We start from the raw sequence: 26,913 nt of genomic DNA on the forward strand, positions 1-26,913 counted from the left end.
ACCTTATTGTTGAAGCCGCCAATGAACACTGCTAGTAAGGGGAAAGACATATGAAGCCTGGCAATGTACACGCAGTACCATCTTCATGCTGTACCAAGCTGTATCTGTGTACTAAGCATAGGGGGGATGTTCAATGGTGGTACTTGGTGAACATGAGAACTGTCTACCTTTACAAATGTTTGCATTGTCTACATATCCTTAAGGCAATGAGGGCAATATGAATAGTGGTTAGCATTCTTGTCTGGCAGGTGCTGGGATCCTAGGTTGGTTCCCATCAAAGACATTATCTTTATTGAGTTTTGATGGGCTCCCAACATCTCCATGGGTTCACTCATGGCAGTCCAGTTTCAGGACATATATTGGCTATGTACACATGGCCATGGTAGAGATATTAGATTGCATGTTCTCAAGTAATGTGACACCAGGGTGCTGCTTTACTATCTCCTATAGCTGGGGTGATATTCTTGGAACGTGTTCTGTACATACAGTACCTTGAAATGTAACTTTTACAGTACTGAGAATAGCTTTATATCTCATTACAGTTTGTTGGCGTAGAGGGATTCATTACTGCCATCCTGGACCTGCTCCCAGCCCGCTACTATTTCCGTTACCAAAGAGAGGTGGCTGTAGCCATTTGCTGTGCAGTCATGTTCCTCATAGACCTCTCTATGCTGACAGAGGTGAGTGCGAATGTCATGTCTTTGCATTGTCCAGTGTATCAAGGTATCATTTCACAATGCACTACAAGTGCTGCTACTGTCTTTTTAGTGCATGTGGCCATTGGGCATAAATGAATGGTTTGTATGGTTCTGCCCACTGTCCTAAAATGAGGAATATGTGATGGAATTCTTAGAAGGCTTTACTGTGCTACACACTTATTTAGTTGGAGAGTTCTGCGATTCCTTTAGTCCAGGAGTCCCAAAATTTAGTAAACAATCATTTTCAGGGTCAGTTTAGACCTTAGGGGTGCAGGTGGGAGTAGGTGTTCCATACCTCAGGCTTGGTGGTTGGTGGAAGTAAAAAAATTACATATCACCTGTGGCCAGTGCCAGTGCTCCATCATTGGTATCGTTGGTATGGGAGGAAGGAATTGTGCCTCATCATTGGTGTCAGCGGGAGAACTAATATTCCATTGTTGGTGCCAGTGGAAGGGATAGTGCCCCATCATTGGTATCAGTTGAAGGAATAGTGCCCTAATGATTGGTGTCACTGGGTGGAATAGTGTCCCATTGTTGGTGTCAGTAGGAGGAATAGTGCCCGTCATTGCCATCAGTGGGAGGTATGATGCCCCTCCATTGGTGTCAGTTGAAGCAATAGCACCTTATTGTTGGTTTCAGCTGGAGAAACAGTGCCTTTTATCAGTGGGTGGAACAGTGCTCCAGGAGCCAGATAACGGCAAGCAAAGAGGATTATCCAGCCTACAGGCTGCAGTTTGGAGACTGATTTAGCTCTTTAACCTTAATGGTTAGGGGAATACAAGCAAGCATAACTCAACAAGCAATTATAACCTTAATGGTTATACTTGCTTGTTGGGTCTCAAGCCCTACCAAATAGAATCCATGGATTCCATTCACTAAACTGGTTATGGCCACAAAAAGGCCATATTTCCACCATACCCCAGCAGTTTTGCATGTGGATTTAGCCTTTGGGGTATAAAGGAATGATTTGCATTTCCTAAGATGAGGAATAATTCTAGTATTTCTGGGATATGTGATGGAATGAGCCATATAAATGCCTTCTTTTCTTAAAGGACTCAGCTGTGTTACACATTGATTTGGTTGGAAGGCTTTTGAAACCTTTAATTCCTTCCTACCATAACCTAAATGGTTTTACTGGAATTGTACATACACAGACACCTGCTCCTCTGTTGCTTTGTCTGAGCCCTTGTGAAACAATCGGACTTTTGAGGTGAAAGGGGTGGCAGGTTACCTTCACGCAAGAGGAGTGACCAATCTCCAGAACCATGTATTGAGGAAGAGGGTGACATGATAAATCCAATGTGAGCTCTAAAACTGCCCCTCTGGCAACTGGTGATCTGATGACCAATGGAGGAAGGAGCAATGGGGCAAGCAGCAGACGAGGTGGAGGAAATACAGATCCATAGAATGGATGAAACAGAAGCAGGGAGATTCTTCCTTTACAGGTCATCAAGTACAGTTTTTTGTCTGGCAAGGACAACAGTGGACAGCACAGTACTGTAGTGACATCACCAAATCTCCCAAAACTAACAGCCAAAGACAGCAGTGCTTTAGAGATCTCACATTGCAGATATACAGAGAAATTAAAAACAAAGGGACAATTTTTTTTAGTACTGTTTAGACACTATTAACATTTCTAGATGTTCCCTATAACTTAGAAAACCTTTTCTATATGACTCCAGGTCTCATTTGAAAACCAGACTGGATCTCTAACTTTATAAGATAGTTTATAATATAAGGAACAACACCTGATTGATTATTGTGGATGGCAGGATACCATTCTAATTTATATGAGATATACAGTATCACCACTGCTGTTCTAACATGGTCAAGCCTTGCTTCTCCTTTCAGTATCCAAGGGGAATTGGATATGAGCACCCTGCATACATGGTGTTTGGTTTCTCCTCTGATGAATTATAAGGCTAAGCTTTTAGCATTTGCTTTTATTTGGCTAACTCACCACAAAACAATTATGTCAATGAGATCCGAGAACTACAGGGACAAATGCCAATGCCTTCTTTTGGCAGTCATGTGTACATACTATAGTGCAAAGTTTAAAACAAGTCAACTAGTTACAGTTGTATTTAAAGGGATTGTAAAAGGGATAAGCTTGATGTAAAAATATATATATTACCAAAAGTATTGTGACACCTGCCTTTGCACGCACAATTATTTAGTGGCATCCCATTCTCAGTCTGTAGGGTGCAATATTGAGTTGGCCCACCCTTTGCAGCTATAACAGCTTCAACTCTTCTGGGAAGGCTGTCCACCAGCAAGGTTCATAACGATATGGATGAGCGAGTTTGGGATGGAGGAAATTGACTGGTCTGCACAGAGCCCTGACCTCAACCTGATTTTTGGGATGAATTAGAGCAGAGACTGCAAGCCAGGCCTTCTCTCCAACATCAGGGCCTGACCTCAAAAATGCACTTCTGAAAGAACGGTCAAATATTCCCATAGACACACTCCTAAATCTTGTGGACAGCCTTCCCAGAAGAGTTGAAGTGGTTATAGCTGTAAAGGGTGGGCCAACTCAATATTGAACCCTATGCACTAAGACTGGGATGCCATTAAAGTTCATGTGCGTGTAAAGGCAGGTATCCCAATACTTTTGACAATCTAGTGTATCGGGGACTCCTGAGATGATCATTTCTCTCGCGCTCTCTCTCTCTTTATCAGTGCTTAGACAAAAAAACAAAAACTCCTGGATATAAACTTCTAGTAAGATAATAAATGAATATGTAATTGTGCCTGCATCTAAGGCCCATCACTCGGCCGTGGATGTAGGCTCAATCGCATATCATTTTTTTTCTCCTGTTAAGCTTTACCAGCAGTTTTTGCTTTGAGTCCACTAGACAACTTTTTGCTACAGTATCCAGACCTTGATGAAGGGGGACTTTGGCCCCTGAAACTCGTTGGATGTCTTTTGCCTTCTTGTTGTTACATGTGATAATACCAATATAGTATGTTGGACTTTTGAGGTGATAGTTTGGCGCTTTCTCTTCATCAGTGCTTGGACAAAAAACAAAAACTCCTGAAAATAAACCTCTAACAGGAAAAAAAAATGTGATTGTGTCTGCATCTCCCTATCACTTGGCCATAGTCGTAGATGTAGGCAGAATCGTATATAATTTATTTTTCTCCTGTTTATAGTTCTTTTCCAGCAGTTTTTGCTTTGAGTCCAATAGACAGCTTTTTGCTATAGTATCCAGTTCTTGATGAAGGGGGATTTTGGCCCCTGAAACTCGTTGGATGTCTTTTGCCTTCCTGTTGTTACATGTGATAATACCAATATAGAATCTGGGACTCTTGAGATGATCATTTGGTGTTCTTTCTTCATCAGAGTTTGGACAAAAAACAAAAACTCATGGAAATAAACCTCTAATAAGAGGAAAATCTAGGAGGGTGCTGGTGAGCTTTTTTTAAGCCTGGTACACGTGATCAGAAAATAGTACAAAAAAAACGCATACGATAATTTGATCACTAGTACACAGCGTTCAAGAGCCGATCACGACAGTTCATGCGTAGGGACAAAAATTTTTTTCATTCGATACAGGATCATACGATTTTCATTTTATCAGTACAGTATTTGTCTGAATAAAAATCATAAGAGCAAGACCACGCATGCTCAGAAACGAAAGAATACATTACAATACAATACATTACATCACTTCCGAAGTTGTTTTGTGAATGAATGAATGAACGAATGACTTGTATAGCGCTGCAAAAGCGAACTGAATCGTCTCAAGGCGCTTGATCCGACCTGCATTGATTCCTTCTTAAAAGAGGTGGGTCTTGAGTTTTTTCCTGAAGGCCCAATGGTTTCCTTCCAAGCGGATGTTCGTGGATAGAGTGTTCCATAGCCGTGGTCCTTGGACTGCGAATCTTCGTTCTCCCCTTTATTTGTACCGGGACTTGGGGATGAGGAGGAGGTTTTGGTTGGTTGATCGGAGGTTGCGATTGCTAGCAAAAAAATCTGCACTAGCAAAAAAAAAACGTACGATCGTTCGTCTGATGTTTTCATTGTGTGTACAAGGCTTTAAAGAGGACGTGTCTCCAGGCAGACTAGCAGATCTGATGATTTCCGCTTACCATGTGACTTGTATTTCCCAACTGATCTTCTCTAGCAGTTCCAAGAATTTAAAGAATTTAGAAGAAAACATTATGAGAAGGACATGGGTTTGGGTTATCGTGTGTTGCAGATGATATGTCACGTATGTCACGTATATATTTCTTTCCACAGGGTGGGATGTATGTCTTCCAGCTGTTTGATTATTATTCCGCCAGTGGAATGACGCTCTTGTGGCAGACGTTTTGGCAGTGCGTGGTCGTTGCTTGGGTGTATGGTAAGTCAGTGGACATCATGCCAAGGGTCCAACGTTTGAGATATTTAAAAACAAACAAAAAAACTAACTCTAATTTTTATTGATATTTTATTGATTGTCCATGTACAGATATGTTTAAAGTGTATGTCCGGGCAAAGTAATAAAATAAAAACATATTCGCAATCCATGCACATTTCCCCATGTTCTGTCCCAGTGCAGAAAAGTACCTGTTGATCCTATCAAGAAAACCAGTGAGCTCCTACTTTCTTGTAGGGAGAAGACAACATTACAGTTCATGGAAATCCTAAGTAGTCCTACCCAGCTGGACTACAGAACACCCTCCAACTATCCTCATCTCCCCACAGCATTTTCAGTATGAGGGTCAGGTCACATTTACAGTTATTTATGCGTCAATTTTTTTTTTATAAAAAGCCCCCGCTTACATTAACCACTTTTGGACTATGCTGTAGCTATTATTCGGTTGTACAGTTCTGGGGGGGGGGGGGGGTGTCTATTAACATCCTCGCAGAACCTCACCCCTGAGGTACACCCACTGGAGTGCGCATCCAGTGCTCTCTGTGATAGGGATAAAGGGCCAATCACAGAGGCCTTTTACCATATAAGCTGTGTCCAATTACAGCTGAGCACATGTAAGAATGCTTGCTGGTTATCAGCATTCCTTTCCTGACTCGCTGTTACAGCGCGAGGAGAGGAGAGCCAGCAAGTGTGACAGGGGGCATCTACACTGATAATCATTGCAGCCCTAACAGTGCCCATCAGTGCTGTCTATCAGTGTCCATCAGTGCCACTTATCAGTGCCCCCTCATCAGTGCTGCCTATCAGTGCCTCCTCATCAGTACCGCCTATCAGTGACCCCTCATCAGTGCCACCTATCAGTGCCCATCAATGCTGCCTATCAGTGCCAATCAGTGGCCATCAGTGCTGCCTATCAGTGTCCCCCTCATCAGTGCTATATATCAGTGCAAATTAGTGCAGCCTAACAAAGGACATCTACATTGATAATCAGTGCAGCCCCAACAGTGCCCATCAGTGCTGGCTATCAGTGCCCATCAGTTCTGCCCATCAATGCCCCCCTCATCAGTATCGCCAATTAGTGCAGCCTAACAAAGTACATCTACATTGATAATCCGGGCACTGATCACCAGTGTTCTGATAATCAGTGCAGCCCCAACAGTGCCCATCAGTGGCATCTATCAGTGCCCCCTCATCAGTGCTGCCTATCAGTGCCCCCTCATCAATGCCACCCATCAATGTCACCTAATCAGTATCCATCAGTGCAGCCTTATCAGCACACATCAGTGAAGAAGAAAATTACCTATTTTGAACATTTTGTAACAGAAACTAAGCAAACCTTTTTTTTTTAAATTTTTTTTTCATTTGTTTAGAAAAAAAAAAACCCAGAGGTGAATAAATGGCACCAAAAGAAAGCTCCATTTCTGTGGAAAAGAAAATAATAAAATGTCATATGGGTACAGTGTAGTATGACCTCGCAATTGTCATTCAAAGTGCGTCAGTGCTAAAAGCTGAAACTTGGCCTGGTCAGGAAGGGAGTGAAAGTGCCCGGTAGGCAGGTGGCTAAGGAGTGCCCATCAGAGTCCCCCCTTACACCCAGGAGGGCATATCAGAGTCTCCCATTACATCCAAGAGAATCCATCAGAGTCCATCTCTTACATTCTAAAGCAGGGATAGACAACCTTAAAGATGTGGAGATCTACCTGAACAACAGGTATGGGTTATGACTAAGGCCTTATAGGCTGAAACTTAATCTGCTGTTGTTCACTGTGGCTATTCAATAAAATGAAGAGATTTTAAGAGCAACAACCGAAGTGTAGATCATTTTTTTCAACATACATAGCTCCCAATGGTCCCTGATTTTGAGAGACTGTCCCTGATTTGGAGCAATGTCCCTCTGTCCCTCTTCTCATTTGTTCCCTATTTTGGTCTGATCTATATAAAATGTACTTTTTATCTTTCAAAAAGCGTTTTCCAGTGCTAAACCTTTCATCCAATTTCTAAATTGCTGCATTTGTACATTTTAAGAGCCAATATAATATATATTGGCTCTTAAATATAAGAGTCAAAGCTATAGACTTTTATTATAGAGCCATATAATATATATGGCTCTATAATAGAAGTCTATAGCTTTGCTATAGACTTCTATTATATCCTGCAGGTGTGGCGCACTTTCTGTAAGCGCACCAAAACCTCTGCATTCAGGATGGGACAGGATCCAGAGCTACAAGGGAGCCATCAGCTTATGCAGCTCTTGCTTCCTACTACAGCTTCAACGTTACAAGTAGTCCCTCTGCATTGCACTCAGTTTGATGCTCTGGGATGGTGATTCAGCAAAACCAGACCGGGATCTACCAGTCACCTGTCCGCGATCTACAGGTTGCTGACCCCCCATTCGAAAGTGTCCATCAGACTCCTCCCTTAGATCCAGGACTAGCATACCTCCCAGCTTGTTGAGAGGGGAATGAGGGACCCCTATCAGCAAAATTATGCAGGCATAGGACACACCCCCTGTCACGTCCCCTTAATGGAGAATTGTACAAAAAAATTCCTTTTTTTACCACTACTATTCCTTTATATTGGAATGAGGGACAGAGGGACATTGTTTCAAATCAGGGACAGTCCCTCGAAATCAGTGACAGTTCATCCCTTTAAACCCAAACAAATAAGAATTACACAGGTTCTGAGGCTGATTTAATGCAGATAAGGCACCAAGTGAGTTTAATTACCACCTTAATCAGCCACAGAACCCGTGTAATCAATATGTGTTCGGGTTTAAAGGGATGAGGCGGCAACTCTTTCCAGGATCACTCAGAGTCCTAAGTTTCAATTCAGACCTGAGCGTTTTTTTTTCAAAAAAACACAAAATCATTGTGTGACATGCTCAGAATTGTTAACAGCATCCCAAATGCGGCAAACAGGAATGCATTTTTCCACGCGGACAATGCTGTAAATATAAGTACAGTACATTGAGTGAGCATTGTCACCCTACGACTAAAAGTGTGTTATTGGCAGGATCAGCAGAGGGAAATAAAGGGGGAGGGGGAGCCTCAATAAAAGAAAACGAATGCAGCCCCCAAATCTAAGGATCAGTATGTTGTAATTTGTGTATATATATATATATATATATATATATATATATATATATATATATATATATATATATATATATATATATTTTTTTAATATATATATTTATATATATATATATATATATATATATATATGAATATATACATATATATATATATATATATATATATATATATATATATATATATATACAGTGCCTTGCGAAAGTATTCGGCCCCCTTGAACTTTTCATCCTTTTGCCACATTTCAGGCTTCAAACATAAAGATATAAAATTTTAATTTTTTGTGAAGAATCACCAACAAGTGGGACACAATTTTGAAGTGGAACGAAATCTATTGGATATTTTAAACTTTTTTAGCAAATAAAAAAACTGAAAAGTGGTGCGTGCAAAATTATTCGGCCCCTTTACTTTCAGTGCAGCAAACTCACTCCAGAAGTTCAGCGAGGATCTCTGAATGATCCAATGTTGTCCTAAATGACTGATGGTGATAAATAGAATCCACCTGTGTGTAATCAAGTCTCTGTATAAATGCACCTGCTCTGTGATAGTCTCAGGGTTCTGCTGAAAGCGCAGAGAGCATCATGAAGACCAAGGAACACACCAGGCAGGTCCGTAATACTGTTGTGGAGAAGTTTAAAGCCGGATTTGGATACAAAAAGATTTCCCAAGCTTTAAACATCCCAAGGAGCACTGTGCAAGCGATCATTTTGAAGTGGAAGGAGTATCAGACCACTGCAAATCTACCAAGACCTGGCCGTCCCTCTAAACTTTCAGCTCAGACAAGGAGAAGACTGATCAGAGATGCAGCCAAGAGGCCCATGATCACTCTGGATGAACTGCAGAGAACTACAGCTGAGGTGGGAGAGTCTGTCCATAGGACAACAATCAGTCGTACACTGCACAAATCTGGCCTTTATGGAAGAGTGGCAAGAAGAAAGCCATTTCTCAAAGATATCCATAAAAAGTCTCGTCTAAGTTTGCCACGGGCCACCTGGGAGACACACCAAACATGTGGAAGAAGGTGCTCTGGTCAGATGAAACCAAAATCAAACTTTTTGCCCACAATGCAAAACGATATGTTTGGCGTAAAAGCAACACAGCTCATCACCCTCAACACACCATCCCCACTGTCAAACATGGTGGTGGCAGCATCATGGTTTGGGCCTGCTTTTCTTCAGCAGGGACAGGGAAGATGGTTAAAATTGAGGGGAAGATGGATGCAGCCAAATACAGGACCATTCTGGATGAAAACCTGTTGGAGTCTGCAAAAGACCTGAAACTGGGATGGAGATTTATCTTCCAACAAGACAATGATCCCAAACATACAGCAAAATCTACAAAGGAATGGTTCACAAATAAATGTATCCAGGTCTTAGAATGGCCAAGTCAAAGTCCAGACATGAATCCAATTGAGAATCTGTGGAAAGAGCTGAAAACTGCTGTTCACAAACGCTCTTCATCCAACCTCACTGAGCTCGAGCTGTTTTGCAAGGAAGAATGGGCAAGAATTTCAGTCTCTCGATGTGCAAAACTGATAGAGACATACCCCAAGCGACTTGCAGCTGTAATCACAGCAAAAGGTGGCTCTACAAAGTATTAACGCAAGGGGGCCGAATAATTTTGCACGCCCCACTTTTCATTTTTTTATTAGTTTAAAAAGTTTCAAAAACCCAATAGATTTCATTCCACTTCACAATTGTGTCCCACTTGTTGGTGATTCTTCACAAAAAATAAAAATGTTATATCTTTATGTTTGAAGCCTGAAATGTGGCATAAGATTGAAACGTTCAAGGGGGCTGAATACTTTCGCAAGGCACTATATATATATATATATATATATATATATATATATATATGTACAAAATATTGTCGAAAGTATTGGGACACCTGCCCATGAACTTTAACCACTTGATGTGGCAGCTGAATGACCAAGCCATTTTTTGTGATTCGGCACTGTGTCAATTTAACTGACAATTTTGCGCCCGTGCGACATTGTACCCAACCAAAATTTATGTCATTTTTTTCCCAATAAATAGAGCTTTCTTTTGGTGGTATTTGCTCACCTCTGCGGTTTTTATTTTTTGTGCTATAAACAAAAAAAAGCGACAATTTGGAAAAAAACACAATATTTTGTATGTTTGCTATAATAAATATCCCCATTTAAAAAAAAAAAAGCTATTTTTTTCTCAGTTTAGGCCGATATGTATTCTTCTTCATATTTTTGGTAAAAAAAAAAAATCGCAATAAGCGTATATTGATTGGTTTGCGAAAAAGTTATAGCAGATAGGGGATAGATTTATAGCATTTTTCTTTTTTTTACTAATACTGGCGGCGATCTGTGATTTTTATCTGGACTGCGACATTATGGTGGACATGGCGGACACTTTTGACATGTTTTTGGGACCATTGTCATTTATACAGCGATCAGTGCTATAAAAATTCACTGATTACTGTATGAATGTCACTGGCAGGGAAGGGGTTAACACTAGCGGGTGAACAAGGGGTGCTCATGCTTGCGATCGCTCGTGGCCGGCGGTCATAGTGACCGCCGGCCATGAGCATCGGCACTGTGCATGTGCTGGCTACCCCTATCCCGCGAGCCAACGGTATAGCTACAACGGTTTGTGGGATCATGCCAACCTGACACAGTATAATGACAACGGCTGGTCGGAAAGCGGTTAATGGCATCCCAGACTTAGTCCGTAGGGTTCAATATTGAGTTGGCCCACCCTTTGCAGCTATAACAGCTTCAACTCTTCTGGGAAGGCCGTCCACAAGATTTAGGAGTGTGTCTATGGCAGTGATGGCGAACCTTGGCACCCCAGATGTTTTGGAACTACATTTCCCATGATGCTCAACTGCAATGCAGAGTGCATGAGCATAATGGGAAATGTAGTTCCAAAACATCTGGAGTGCCAAGGTTTGCCATCACTGGTCTATGGGAATGTTTGACCATTCTTCCAGAAGCGCCTTTGTGAGGTCAGGCACTGATGTTGGATGAGAAGAACCACGTGATTAATTTAATAATGATCAATTCATGATACACTTTCCAAAGAATGTCCCGTGGTTTTCTGACGTCACCCGTCCTGTGGGGTTTAATCATTTGGCTCCTTTGTTAGACACAGTGCCTTAATGAGTCATTTCCAATTCAGCAGAATTTGCATAACAGATTTCTATCTGCCAGCATTGCGGTTTTAGAATACTGGTGGAACGTGTCGGTTTACAACACATTTAGAAATTATAGTGGAGAAGAGACCTCTACAGGCAGCACTCAGTATTACACTATACTACGTATGATTTTTATTTTTTTATGCGGTATTAATGTAGAACTATAGACAAAAGATTTTTTTCCATTTCGGATCAAGCAAAGGACTGTTATAATCCCTGACAGATTTTTCTTTTTTTTTTTTCGCTATCTATCTCATTGGGGAAATTTCCCTTCACTTCCTGTCCCATAGACAAACAGGAAGTGAGAGGAAATCCTCGCAAATTAAGGTAATTCCTGGTGGACCCCCAGGTCACCAGACCTTGTATCCCCATTGGAAGATTTCCCTCTATTACTTTTCTGGGGACAACCCCAACATTTTCTTTTAGTTTCACTTTCAATGATAATGGTAAACAGGACAGATGGAGAGGGTGAATCTCCCTAATGGGGGCACAGACGGCAATAAAAACTGACAAGGATTCTAATCCATCTCCACTCTATCCAAAAAAAACGTTTTGCCTTTAGTTATACTTTAAACCCAAAATGTGATATATTGCAGATTATCAATCATTAGATGAAGTGGCTGCATTTGTTTTCTTTTTGTAGGCTTCTTTCCCCTCTGTTTTCACCTGGAGATCTGGCCAGTAGCACATCCTCCTGTATTAGAGCGACTCCACTCTTGATCAAGGAACATGCAATCTGTCACAATGGGCGCAAAGTTATGGGTGCAAAGTTGGGCAGTCTGGGGCAGCTCGGCTGCCTATTTTTACAACCACAACTGCAAATGGCCTTATGAAATTTCATGATGTAGTCTGTTTAGGAAACATTTACATATACAGGTATATCAATAAATGTTGCTGCAACCTCTTACATAAAGACATTTGTGGAAATCAAGTGCACCTTGGGGTTGATTTACTAAAACTGGTGCTAACGAGTGCAAAATCTGGTGCAGCTGTGCATGGTAGATAATCGGCTTCTAGCTTCAGCTTGTTCAATTAAACTTTGACAAAAAATCTGGAAGCTGATTGGTTTCTATCCAGAGATTCACCAGATTGTTCACCCTCCAGTTTTAATAAATCAACCTCATAGTGTCTATTGAGCAAACCTCTGTAATATTAAAATGTGTCTAAAGTCAAAACATTTATGTCATTTTGGATAGAGTAGAAGTTGGTTAGAACCTTGGTCAGGTTTTTATTGCAATACATACAAAGAAATAACCTAGATCAGCCTTTCTCAACCTTTTTACCCCAGATGAACCCTTAAATTCATTTTCAGGTCTCTGGGCACCCAAGATAAAATTAATTAATGGTGGTCAGTGGGATGAATGTCCCTTCCATTGATGGTCAGTGGGAAGAATGTCCCTTGTAATGGTGGTCAGTGAGAAGAATGCTCCTTACATTGGTGCTCAGTGGGAAGAATGCCCCTTAGATTGGTGTTCAGTGGGAAGAATGCCCCTTACATTCGTGGTCAATGGGATGAAAGTTCTTAAAGTGGTGATCAGTGAGAAGAATGTCCCTTATTTTGGTGGTCAGTGGGAAGAATGCCCCCTACATTGGTGGTCAGTAGGAAGAATGTCCCTTACATTGGTGGTCATTGGGAAGAATGCCCCTTCAATTGGTGGTCAGTGGGATGAATATTCCTTCCACTAATGTACACTCAATCTTTTGGTCCCCGGAATTCATTTCCAGGTTTCTGGGCACCCAAGCTAAAATTAATAATGGGGGTCAATAGGACAAATGTCCCTTGTATGTCAGCCAGTGGGAAGAATCCCCCTACATTGGTGGGCAGTGGGATGAATGTCCTTTCCATTGGTGGTCAATCGGAGGATTGTCCTTTACATTGGGGGTTAGTGGAGGGAATGTCTCTTACATTGGCAGGCAGTGGGCCAAATATCCCTTACATTGATGGTCAATGAGACAAACAAATCTTACATTGGTGGTCAGTGAGACAAATGTCCCTTACATTGGTGGCCAGTGAGATGAAACATCCTTACAGTGGTGGCCAGTGGAAAGAATGTCCCTTACATTGGTGATGAGTGAGATGATTGGCCGCCTTACAGTGGTGATTAGAATGCCAACCTTACAGACTGCTAATGAGATGATTTGTGTCATACTATTGGACCCGGAACTATGAAGACACCATCAGATAGAAGGTCAACTATCCACAGCCCTAGGAACCACAGACAATCTCTGGATAATCCCTAGGGTGTAGGGATGCCCTACAGTTATGGAAATAGCATTGATGTATATTTCTCTTTAATGAGTGTAATAGGGACTGCATAGAGTATTTTTGGGTCCTTTAAACTAGCAGGAGGACATTTCAAAACTAACCTAATTAAGTATAATTTTACCAAAAGAGTATTTTATGCTTGGAACAGACTTCCAGCAGAGGATATGAAGGTCCATCAACAGTAAGTGATTTTAAAAAGCATGAGACAAATTTGGGTAAAAAAGGTAAAAAAAAAAAAAAGGACAGACTTGATGGACCTCTTGGACTTTTTCTCTCTTCGCTCTTCTATCTTTCCATGACAGCTCTTTAGAGGTGGATTTCTCTTCAATGGAAGGGACATTGAAATTTCTTCTTGTTACTGGTTATATCTCTGAGACAGAAAGTGAAAGGAATACGTGAAGCAAAAAAAAAAACTGATAGGAATTTTAACCATGCCCAGCTATAAAAAAAAAAAAAAACAGAAAGTTTTGTCTTTAGATACAGTATACCATACTTTAAGTAATAATACCTGACATTAAACCTTCTCAGTGCTCCACAAACCCTTCCTAAGCCGATGAGGGAGCTGGAGCGTGAACGTCTGTTGGCTGTAATTCAGAGCAAGCGCTCCCATAACGCTCCTTAATATAGCTTTGTCCTTGGGTGCCAAGCTGCCAACATGCTGCAGAGCGTCTCCCAGAGTGCTTTTCACATGCCAGGTCCGTCACACTAAATGGGCTCGATCCGTTGTACAATGAAAGTGCTCATCTTTTTTAATGCATTCTCTGACAGATCCATATTTTAGCTCAGTAATACACCATTGCCAGCCAATGACGTTTTATTTTCTGTTGCCCCTACAGGTGCTGATAGGTTTATGGATGATATTGCTCGCATGATTGGTTATCGACCCTTCCCTTGGATGAAGTGGTGCTGGTCTGTGATCACACCCTTCGTCTGCATGGTAAGATATCACATTGTCCTACTGCCAAACCTAAATGGTTAAAGAGAACCTGTCACTAATTTGTAATCATCTAAATCTCCATTCTTGAATTGTTAAAGTTGGACACTGTTACCTTTCGGGATTACTTGACTTGAATTTTTATTTTTTTTGTAATTAAGTGTATTCTATCTCTGTCAGGGTAGATGTGCAAGGCTGTAAGGGTGTCCTATCTCTGCATGGCACTGACAACAAAGTTAAAACTGAAATAATACAAAGGTGCTGTCAGGAATACAAGAAAGAAGGCTAGAGACATTGTTAAACAGCATTTTTACCCTACAGTAACCTAGACAGTGTTAGTTATCATCTCTAAGCTTAGGCAGGAGACAGGCCTACATGGGGGTCTGACACTAAGGTGACATTTCACTCTGGAAAGGGAGAGAATACAAGTGAAGAACAGCCCACACTCCTATCCCTAAAAGCCTGTATTGTTATAACAGCCTAAACGTGGATAGATTTTTATAAATGCCTAATTCTGACTGGTACATTTTGTTGCATTTTTTTAAACTGTACATACCATGAATGAAAATAAATAAATAATCAGTTGTAAATTTGACGAATCCTAAGGATAGAACACGGCAGGTCTGGATACATACTGAAAATGATGTTACAATTGGTCCTCACCCTTTTAAAACCTCTATTTAGGAAGAGGAGGGATGGTGGAGAGGTGTGTATAACATGAAGAGTAGGGATGGTGGACAGGTGAGTATAACAAGATAACAAGAAGAGTAGAGATAGTGGAGAGGTGTGTAAAACTAGGAGGGGAAGGATGGCGGAGAGGTGAGTATAACAAGATGAGGAAGGCTGGTGGAGAGTTCAGTATATGTAGATAACAAGAAGAGTAGGGATAGTGGAGAGCTAGGTAAAACTAGGAGGAGAAGGATGGTGGAGTGGTGAGTATAACAATAAGAAGTGGAAGAATAGTGGAAAGGCGAATGGAACAGGAGGGGAGAGATGGCAGACAAGGGAGCAAAACCAGAAGAGGAAGAATGATGTTGAGGTGAGTATAACAAGAAGAAAAAGGATGGTAGAGAGGTGAATATAACAAGTGGGGTAGGGATGGTGGAGAGGTGAGTATAACAAGAAGACCAGGGATGGTGGTGGAGAGGTGAGTATGACAAGAAGACCAGGGATGGTGGAGAGATGAGTATAACAAGAAGACCAGGGATGGTGGAGAGGTGAGAATAACAATGAGACTAGGGTACCTGAAAGAATTGACATATCCCTGGGGTTTTTCCTGCATGTTAGAGACGTAAAAAACGTTCTTAGGAGGTCATTGTGCATGATCTTGAGAATCAGACAAGCTGCTCTAGAAAACAGATTCAGAACTTTTTGTAACCATTGACCTACATTCTACCACACAGGCGATATTTATCTTCAACCTAGTGAACTACAAGCCTTTGACATACAATAAGACCTACATATACCCATGGTGGGGTGAAGCCATCGGCTGGTGCTTTGCTTTGTCTTCCATGCTTTGTGTCCCTCTGACCTTCATCTATAAAATCACACGTGCCAAGGGGACGCTGAAAGAAGTAAGTGACCTGATCTTTGTACTCAATCAAACTAATTAGGTAGAATAAAATGACACTCTTATTAAAATTAGGAAAATGTATTAAATTGAAATCATCATACTTAGAACAAAAGTCATTCTGTGGAGGTCCAACAAGAGCTCTCCAATCAGCAAGGGGCATGAACCTTTCTGACTTTAGACCTATAGGTCTAACTCAGTGGGGGGGGGGGGGGATGTCAAACTTCTGCAGAGAGCCCATTGCTTCCACAGCCAGCGCCATGACCCTTCTTTGCAGCTGCCAGGAGAATGGCTTTTGCACTCAGCAGCTGTGGCTGCTTTCTAAAGAATACATACTGTAAGACTTTGCACACCTTTTGTTTTTAGGGCACCTGGATGTATTTAGCTAATTTAAATGAAAAGCTGAACTGGGCTTTAAGGGAATGGGAAAAAAACATGCAGACTGTATTTACTGACCTTCTCCTGAGCTTGCTTAGTGTCTAGCTGTTATGTTTGGGTTTAACACTTTCAAAGTCACTGACCTGGAACAAGCGTACAGGTCAGTCTTTATTCTTGTATGTTTGCTGCAAGTCAGTGGTTTAAGCATTAGAGCATACTAGCATTTCCACAAGGAGGTCATCACAGACATGCTTTTTTTTTTTCCGTGAAGTTTCCTTCCTGAATTTGCTTATTTTATCTTTCAGCGCTGGCAGCGATTGACAGAGCCCGTCTGGGGAGCTCACCATTTAGAGTACATGGTACCTGATCAAGACATCAAAAGCCTAACCAGCTTGAGCCCTGTTTCGGACAACAAAGTCATAATCTTTGAGAGCGTCATGTGAAGCCAATCTTCCCCAGCCATGACTATGTGAAGTCCCACACCTGTCTCACCTTTCATCTTCTCATTGATCCAGACTGACAAGAACTGACACTAATTTCCCCGCGCATACATCCACTACCTATTGAAGCCAAGAATAGACATTTATATCACACGTACCTTCATCTGCTTATGATGGATTCCTCCAGACAACAGAGGAGGAGCTCCAGGCAAAATGTGGATCTATAGAACAAAATTATCTTGGTTATCCTAACCCCAAAATGGGGAACTAAACCAAGTCAAAGGAATAGCAATGTAATGTTCTGCCAAATTCTCTTCCATTTGGAAGAATGTTAAGTGGCAGGTTGGTGAAATCCTCTTTCATTTTGATCTTGCATCGGGTCATTGAAATAGCTAGGCTTCATATATAATTTATAGAGTGTCCATCAATGGAGACCAGTCTTGTAGATGCTAGTAGAACCACGAATAGCTTTATATTTGATTAATGGAATATCCATCAATGGAGATCAGTCTTGTTGATGGTAGTAGAACCACAAGTAGCTAGTACTGGATGTATAAATAGTGATTAGTTCTTTAGGAAAGTTAATGCGCTACTGTGCTCTAAAGAGAATTTCACCCAACCAATGCCAAAAAAACTTTGTTTAGCCGATTACGATGACTTTGGATGGCTTTAATTAAGGGGATGTACGTAGCTGTAAGGGAATATTAATGCCAAATGGGATATGGAGAACACATATCACTCTGCAGACCTGCCATATAGGGGGGCTTGCCAAATGCTTTTCAGATATCAAACTCAATCTCCGTCTTCCTTTACTTCCAGGAAGAGATATCCCAAAATATCCCTGCAAACAAATGGCAAGCCAGGCACCCAGAATGCACTTGCTGGGCTTGCCAGCGTAAACAACAGTTGTATCTTGGAGGATTTGGGTGATGGCTTTAGCTATGATGGAATTAACCCCCCTATATGTGTGAACGTCTCATAGCGTAGCTCTGTTCTTCATGTCCAGCAGCAGTACAGCAGGGTGACATTGTCATGCCTTTTTACTTGGCACATTTAGTAAACTGAGATTCATCACCGGCAAAAGCTGAATTTGCACTTTTTTTTTTTCTATTAGTATACTGTATATGTACATGTATGATGTATCTACAGGTGACCCCCCAATGGGAACCACCAGTATTAACAGCCATGTATAATTTGAAATTGCTGCTCGTTTTTAGAATTTGTCCCTTGTGAAAAGGGAGATCTATTGCTATGGGCACTGCTGTGGCAAGCAGCCATTTTGTGCCTCTAGAAACTGCACACCTTATTTAATGAAATGTCTACAAGAACTGGTTACATTGTTCTAATTGTTAAAATTCCAATCCGAAAAAAGGGTTTGCACCAGATTAAGTCTAGAACTGGTTTCTGTTGAGTCCATTCAAGTCCTTATTCCATTCTTCTAAGCCCTGATGAAGGGAGAGTTTATCCCTGAAACACTTTGATGTTTTTATGTTGGGCACTCTGGACTCACTTCATAGGTTGGTTCCCAATTTTAGTTCTTATGGGTTGATGCCCATTACACTTGTTTGTTCAGACATTTTGATAAATAAGGCCCACCAAACTATGCATCAACCAATGCAAAATTCATTTCGTACCCATGCGTTCTTCTGCTTGCATGTATTTCACACGTCTTTCTGTCAGAGGAAACTGGGCCCAAGAGGTGCCTCCAAGACCATGTGGTTCTGAAAGGGAACATAGATTGCAAACTTAATACATCCCATTTATATATATTTATATATATATTGAAATTATCTCTGCTGATATGCCCATGCAAGAAACAGATGTCTCCGAAGATTCATTCATACAAATCCATTTAGCTGACAACCATACTAAAGAAAATGGCATGCCTTTGGTGTGATGCATCGTGGGTACTTACTAGAAATATCCGGAACAAAAAATGCCTACAGTATTACTTATAGGACATAATATTACTTTTTGTGAGAATTATAAGCAAACTACCAGAATTCTCCCAAATTCTGATCCATTCTCTTCATATGAGCTAATAACGTGATACAACTCTTTTGTGCTTCCCATCCCAGCATCCCTAGCTGCAACATACTGCGCTCATGAGCTTTTAAATAATACAGATTTCCTATTTTGTTATAAATATTTCTGTGCCGCAAAAAAGAAGGTAATTTTTATTTTTTTGTTTTCGAGGAAAAAAATGTATATAGATAGTTTTTATTAGGACAAAGAAGGTGAAAATGCTATATTTTGTGACTTTGTGAAAATTAAGGAATATCTGGGGTTTAATGTGATGCTTGTTATTATTCTCTATTAATGTAATAAATGTGATGAACATGTATTTTTAGGCAGATCATGGAAGAATAGTTGGTAACTGTGAAGTAAGCTCAGGTTTAAAGAGACCCTGTCACCAGACTGCCCATTTTAAAAACCATTTTCCCGTAAGGGTATATGTGCCTTTAACATATTTTATGCATTTTTATTTTCCTGTACAATCCTCCCTTGTGTAGACATCCAAATACCCTGAGACTGCTGTTGCGTACCACCATCTTGGATGTGATGTCAGCAGCCCCAGTAGACTGTAATTCAATTGGGTGGCAGCAGCCTTCTCAATATTTTTACTTCAGAGGAAATACGTTTCAGGTTTTGGGGAACCCAAGTTAAGACCAGTTCTTTTTTAAGTCAGTGGAGAAAATGCCCCTTATGTTGGTTTGCCAGTGGGAGGAATGTTCCTGCCACCAGACAGCTAAACAGATTGTTGTCATGCAACACTATGCCAAATGGTGTTGGCCCCAGAACTATGCAAGCACCATTAAATGGAAGGGCAATCAGCCACCACTCAAAGAACCCCTAGAAATCTCTGAAGGACCCCTAGGGTTTCACGAAACCATGGTTGAGAAAGGCTGAAGGCCAGAATGGCCCACTTACAGACAGCTAAAAAGATAATTTGTACAATGCAATTGGTTTTGCTAAGTGGTGTTGGCCCCAGAACAATGCAGGTACCATAAAATAGAAGGTCAATCAATGACAGCTCAAGGAACCCCAGGCAACCTCTGAAGGAACCCTAGTTAAGAATGGCTGCTCTATGGTATACCCTTTCATTCCTTGTCCAAAAGGTTATGTAGGGAGGGGAGGGGCACAGGAGCTGGGCCAGCATAAACAGTAATTAGACACTACTAGAAGATGAAAGGCAATGACATGAACGAAAAGATGGGGTGGTGCTAGAGAGTGGACTCTTCGATTAGTCAAAATTCAAACATACTTTGCAAGAGAATAACAAATTGTTTACGAAAAGCAAACACACTACAAATACTTGATTCTCCAATGCTATTACCTGCAACTTTTTAATTTGGTGATAGGGTTAAAAAAAAAAAAAAAAAAAAAGCCTGAGCACATTTCACTTTATCAGATTTTTGCTTTAGTTTCATTTCTCTAGCTATCATTAGCAAACAAGGTATGGACTGACTGGCACCTTGGATATTTGCCCCAAGGGCTGGCTTGTCTTGGTATATACACGCTACTATTAGGACCCAAGCAGGACTTACAATGTATGTATACCTCATACTTTTCAGCAGGAAATCATTAAAACCTGTTTTTTTTTGGTTTGCTGTTCCTTTACAATACCTGTCCTGCAAAAGCAACAGCAAGTAAGATGAAATCCCTACCTTTTTCACTGGACTTGTGTGTCTCAGTTGGAGGATTTACCCTGTATTCCTGTTCTGGTGAAAAATGTAAAATTGGATTTCCCATCACTTTCTGTCTGGGTCACTAGGACAAACAGAGAGGGTGAATTTCCCCAATACAGACAGGGACAGGAACAAAAATTGAAAGTGGTTGTAACCCTTCCCTACGCAACCCAAAATCTAGGTGAGCACTCCCCAGTCCAAAAGAAGCACTCTTCAAACTGGAGCCAGCAGCATTGGGGAGCACCAATTTTAATTGCTTACAAATTAAGGAGAGTTTAGTACTACTTTGAAAAAAATAAAAATCATCATCAAAAATAACATGTAACAGCAGGAGGAAAAGATCTGTCAACCCAAGCTTAGTCTTCAAACATAAGGGTTAGAACCAAGAGGCAACCCCACACATCGACAAAATGAAACCTCCCTTCATCGGTACAAATACACCAGTATGTGGTCATAACTGTGTTATGTTTTCCTCTCCTGTATAATATCCAACAATCTAGGGAGCCCTGCCAGTACAAAGGAACTTTTTACTCAATGTGGAACTTAATCAGTTTTGGTGACAGTAGATAAACACTAATAAAAGCTGCCAGGTAAGTGATCAAAGATCACTCACGTATGTAAATATGAGCTGTATACCATGGCAGCTTTTCATCCCAGTCCAGCCCTGGATACAAATATCTAATTTAATTTTTTTGTATATTTTTGTGGGGTGGTCCTGATTTTTTTAATAGAAGGGAAGGTATGGAATTTTCAAGCTGAAGAATTGGTTGAGTTGATCAGTAGAATATTTTTGCTACTTATATGTTGGTAGGGCTGTATGGAGATATTATGCTGCCCCAGACAGACTTGAATGACAACTTCCTTCTATGTTCTGACATTTTTTATTTTTTTGGGAAATTACATCAGGGATGTTTTCTTGTGGCCCTTCAGCTGTTGGGAAACTACACGTCTCATCATGCCTCTGCCTCCCGGAGTCATGCTTGTACTTGTCAGCCTTGCAGTGCCTCATTGGACTTGTAGTACCACAACAACTAGAGGACCACAGGTTGAGCACCCATGTCTTAGCGGAAGCAGCATGGCAAATGCTTTTTAGGTATCACTTCTGTATAGAGTAGCTTTTCTCAACCTTTTCACCTCAGAGGAACCCTTAAAATAGTTTTCAGATCTTAGGGAACCTCTGCTAAGATTAGTCCATTGGGAAATATTTTGGAAAATGCCTCTTACATAAGTGGTCAGTGAAAAGAATGGCCCCCCCCCCCCCCTTTTAACACATGATAAGGTTCTAAGGAACCTTTGCTAACATTATTCTATCAGCGGAGTCATTGGGAAAATTACCCTTACCTAGGTGGTCAATGAGGAGAATACCCATTTACAGTGGGGATCAGGTCTGAGGAACCTCTCCTCTTCCTCTACTCCATCGGGGAAGTCATTGGGCAATGCGCCATACGTTTGTAATCAGTGAGAAGAATGTGCCCCCCCCCCCCCACTTACAGTGGCAGTCGGGTCTTAAGGAACCTCTGCAAAGATTAGTCCATTAGGGGAATCATTGTGAAAATTCCCCTTACATTGGTAGACAGTGAGTAGAATACCCCGCTTACAGTGCAGATAAAGTCTTAGGTAAACTCTCCTAAAATTACTCCATCGGGGAAGTCATTGGAAAATGCACCTTACATTTGTAGTACAGTGGTGGTCAGGTCTTAGGGAACCTTTGCAAAGATCAGTCCATCGGGGGAGTCTTTATGAAAATGCCCCTTACATTGCTGGTCGGTGAGAAAAATGCCCCCCTTACAGTGGTGGTTAGAATGCACCCCTACAACCAGCTAAAAAGATCATTGGTGTCATGCCGCTGGCTCTGTCAAGTAGTGTTGGACTAGGAAGTATACATGCACCATTGGATGGGACGTCAATTTTCCACAGCTCAAGGGACCCTTAGCATCCTCTGGAGGAACCCTAGGATTTTATGGACCCTTGGTTGAGAATGGCTAGTTTAGACCACTGAGTCACAGGAGGAAAGGTCTAGAAACCTAGCTGCACAGATCTTACCACAAATAATAAGTAAGTGAGAAATCTAAAATCCAAAATGTTAGCTGTAGGTGGACTACCCCTTAAAATGTTCTTGCTGCATCTGTCAGCACATTTCAGTGCAAATGGAATATAACTATGAATATTGTAGAGTCAGGACACATAAGATAATAAATACTTAGAAAGAATGTGCAGTCTATAGAGTTTATGTTTGCTTTGTCTAGGTAATAATTGTTTGAGAGAATGTCAAGTTAATAATCTTTTTTTATTGATCACTTAAGTAAATATCTTCTTTATTGATTAACTTGATAATGACCTTATTCAACGTCCAATCTGGTTTATGAATAATCAAAAAGTAAATCAGGATTGTGTATTATTTTAGCCTTATTTTTAGCTTTACCTCGGCAGACAGAGGCTGAGTGCATAGGCAAGCACATTTGCCTGTGGAAACCAGCAGAACATGGATCAAGAAGTGCTACAGGATGGCCAGTTGGCTTGGTTATCCCAAGGTGATAGAAAAAACGTGTGTATAAAAACTGTCAGATTTATCCACAGCAGCCAACCAGATTCTAACTTCTTCACTGGTAGAATAAAATGGAAGATAATTAGAGTCTGGTTACTGTGGCCTACCAGACAGATACAGTATATATTGTATATATTGGTAGTCTTTTCCTTGACACTGGTTTCAAGCCTTCTTCATGCGCCTTGCTATTGCTAATGGCTTCTGTATATATTTATTTTTTGTGTGTTAAATATGAGTGTTTGCAGACTTATTTTTTGTAAATGTTTTATTGTTTTGCCTTATACCTGTCCTAATCCAAATCCATGGACATTTCTGACCTAAAATTCTTGAATAATGTTTAATTCACCAGCATTCATGAAGTTTGTCAGACGAGACTGTGAATTTACAAGACTAAGCCATTGGATGTCACAAGAAACTCATGATACAGACGTCAGTGAGGCTCTGTCTTGCTGCACATTTGTCAGTATTGTGAATTGTTTGGTTTTTAAATGATTTTTATGGATTATGTAAACTACAGTGCATCCTTTTGGTAATACATTACTATGTAATGCTGTTTTTGGAAAATGGGTTAAGTACACCTGTATGGTGTTGTGTAGGTAATGTAATGCTCTTTTAATACATCCTTCTTCATGCACACCTTGTATTATTTCCCTTAACCAAGATGGATTTTCTCCATTTATATTAGAGGTTGTACAACGATTGGTACCACATCTGTCATTTTGCAACCCAGTGGCTAATGTAAAATGCTGTGTTAATCAGTATTGGTGGAAAACAAAGTATTTTTGTTTAAGAACAAATACTGGTCATGAATATTGTATGCAATGGGGCAAAATTGTTTTGGTACAGCAAACCGACATTCAGCCTCAGACTGATCAAAGTATTTTGGATAACCGTGCTATTTTACAAATTGTTCTAGTGTAGAGACTATCTAGGATAATGTAGAAAAGTGTTGACAAGCATAACCTTCCAAACATACAAGCAAAGTTTATTTTAATTTTCCATCCATGCACAGCTGTATTGCACCAGTCCACCCCAGTCCACTATGTGGATAATATTGTGATCATGGAACTTATCTGTTTGTGATTCTGGAATTTGCAGTGAGTGATCCTGGAACTTATCTGTTTGTGATTCCGGAATGTACAGAGTTCCATACTGACTTCTGCATATGGAAAAACGTAGCCAGCCAGTTTATCACAGCCATTAGTCACAGTTAATCCTGCCTTGGAAATTTAAATGTGATTACTTATAAAGGAAGCGGAGAAGGTTATACAGTATATAATATATGAAATTACCCTCCTACTGCCTCACTCCAAACCACTCATGCATACTTACACCTACCCCTATGAACTATGTGTTTGTGAATACACAGAACTCAAGTTAAATTGAGCAAATTTCCTGACATTAGCACAGTTTCTGCAGAGCATTACTAGCCCACTAGATGGTTATAGCTTAAGAAATGCACTTTCATCCTCCCAGAAGCCAAATTTTTAGATGCACCTTTTTTATAGTATTAGTTCAGGATACGGTTCAAATTTTTGTGGAATTTGTTGGCAGAAATATTTAAACAGGGTGGAGTCAAATCACATTTTCAGTTCTGAAAAATATTTATTGGTTTATTTCGAGCAGTTGGTCTGATTTCAGATCATCAACATTACTGTACTTTGCACCCTGTTTTTTTGCCTTATAAGTATATTAGTAGTAGGCTGAGTGTCGATAGCAGATCCACTTGTATTTAAGATGGGTTTGAGACCCTTTTGAGACCATTCAGAATTTATTAGTGAATCTGACCTCCTTCTTATTGGCATCAACCTGTTTCAATCGCTTGTGTTCCCGTTGACTTGCATGGGGAAATAAGCAGTCCTGGCGTGTACAAAATTTACACTGGTCCCTTAGAATGATGCACTTTTTAAAATACATCCCTAAATTGAGTTCCAAATGTATATACATGATGGTACTAAATACATTTAACTAGCTGTAGACATTGGATGGTTATTAGACATGTAGAAATCTCTCTCACAACCAACATTCATATCTTGGGCTCTACCAACATTTAGTTACCAATCTCTACTCCCGCCCATTGGTTTTTCCTTGCTCTGTCTCTGATGGCCCAAGACTATCTATCCAAGTCTGTTGTGCCCTCTAGATCAATGTTTCTCAACCTTTTTTAGTCTTGACACCCTTTAAAAGAATGCCAAATCTCAAGGCCACCTCCATCACATCAGAAGCCCCCCCATTCACATCAAAGTCCTCTGTCTTCCCTCCCTTTCTCATCAGATTTCTTAGCCCCCCTACCTTTTACATCAGTGTCCTCAGTGTCCCACTCTTTCATGTCCTCAGCACCCCCTTCATGACAGAATCCCCATCTCCCCCATTTATATGAGTATCCTCAGACCCCCACATTCTAATGAAGGTTCTCAGCTGCCCACTTTCACATCTGAGTCCTTGGCTGGCCCGTCTGCACCATGGAAAAGCATGATGCTGTGCAAAAATATAGGACACCTCAGCACCCTATTTGAGAAACATTGCTCTAGATAGCCAATAAGTGATCTGATCTTGTCAGAATCACAATATAGATTATAACTCTTTGGAAAAGATATTGACTTGTAAAAGCAAGCTATTCATTTCCTTTTGCATAGGTGATTAGGCTATCTAGTTGTCTTTATCAGATTCCACTTTTCGCTATTAATCAAGACTTTTTTGATGTTATAAGAAATGTTTGTAGTGCCCTGTAGCCAAAATGTCAGGATTAAAGTAAAATTAGCTTCCTATGTGAGTTGTGATTGTAGAAACTAAAATGGTAGTCTGTGTTATTCTTAACTGAGGCCTAGTTTTCAGTAAGCTATGCTAAGCCATACAGTCAATTATAGCCCATGGAAATGGGATGTAAGGTGCCTTAGACCTTAGCACTTAGTAATCATAAGCCTAAGTGTGTAATCAGCTTTCCTCCACCAATGCTATATGTATTACTGTCAGATGAAGCCCCTGAACCTTCACTGAGCCAATCATTGTACAGTCCCATTTGATGTGTCGATGAGCATTGTTATCTCAAGTCTTCCTGTAGGAGCTTTGTAACATACCTCTGTAATATATCGCCAGGAGCTCCATGCTTTTGCACTGTGATTGTCTGCTAAATGAATTCACTGAATATGGCAATAACAATACTATTAAAATATTTGATTTTTGGAAATAAAAAAAAGTGTGCTGCGTGTTTATTTTTTTTAACTTTTTACCTTTTGCTCTTCTTAAAAAGTGTTCTTGAGATGCATGGCAACCATGTGCCTATGTGAGCACTAGGGTTATCACCTGGTACCCAAGGGAACTGCTGCCCAAAGCCCACAATCTTCCCATTTCTGTAGATTCAGGTGCCACCCAATGAAGCCTTTAAATGGTTCCTACATGGAAAGATACAAACACGTTGATCACACTTCAATGACATCTGCCTTCACAAAGCTTTAATATTCCAAGAACAGATCACAGAAGAGTCTGCCCAGCAGGGCCGGATCTAGCCTTTCTGATATGGGGGTGCAGTCAAAAAGTCAGGGGGCATACTGTTAACACTGTCTGTGAGTCATTGACAGTCTGTCACAAATGCAGGGAACCAGTATTCCCTTCTTCACTCTGCGCTTCTGTACTTCTGTACTGTATCTGTAAATCATGACCCGGAAGTAATATCTGACTGGTAGTGCAGAGGCAATGCAGGAGTGAACAGGGAACACCAGTATATATTAGGCTTTTGGTAAACTAGAATGAAAAAAAAGAACCTGTATACAGT

At 40.6% G+C, this 26,913-nt stretch overlaps 1 protein-coding gene across 2 annotated transcripts in view; it reads left to right on the forward strand.

The window, feature by feature from the left end:
• SLC6A8 (solute carrier family 6 member 8) overlaps positions 1 to 26,337 on the forward strand; it is a 179,104-nt gene extending 152,767 nt beyond the window's left edge. For both annotated transcript variants that reach the window (XM_077478878.1, XM_077478877.1), the window contains exons 9-13: positions 543 to 680; positions 4,942 to 5,044; positions 14,422 to 14,522; positions 15,923 to 16,093; positions 16,773 to 26,337. In XM_077478878.1, coding sequence (XP_077335004.1) covers positions 543 to 680; positions 4,942 to 5,044; positions 14,422 to 14,522; positions 15,923 to 16,093; positions 16,773 to 16,910 — 651 coding nt within the window. In that variant the 3' untranslated portion in view covers positions 16,911 to 26,337. The remainder of the gene's footprint in view (positions 1 to 542; positions 681 to 4,941; positions 5,045 to 14,421; positions 14,523 to 15,922; positions 16,094 to 16,772) is intronic.
• Positions 26,338 to 26,913: the final 576 nt, after the last annotated feature.

Source organism: Lithobates pipiens, unplaced genomic scaffold (genome assembly GCF_037356315.1).
Source record: "Lithobates pipiens isolate NorthernLeopardFrog02 unplaced genomic scaffold, aLitPip1_a1.2 Scaffold_1, whole genome shotgun sequence".
Classification (NCBI taxonomy): Eukaryota; Metazoa; Chordata; class Amphibia; order Anura; family Ranidae; genus Lithobates; species Lithobates pipiens.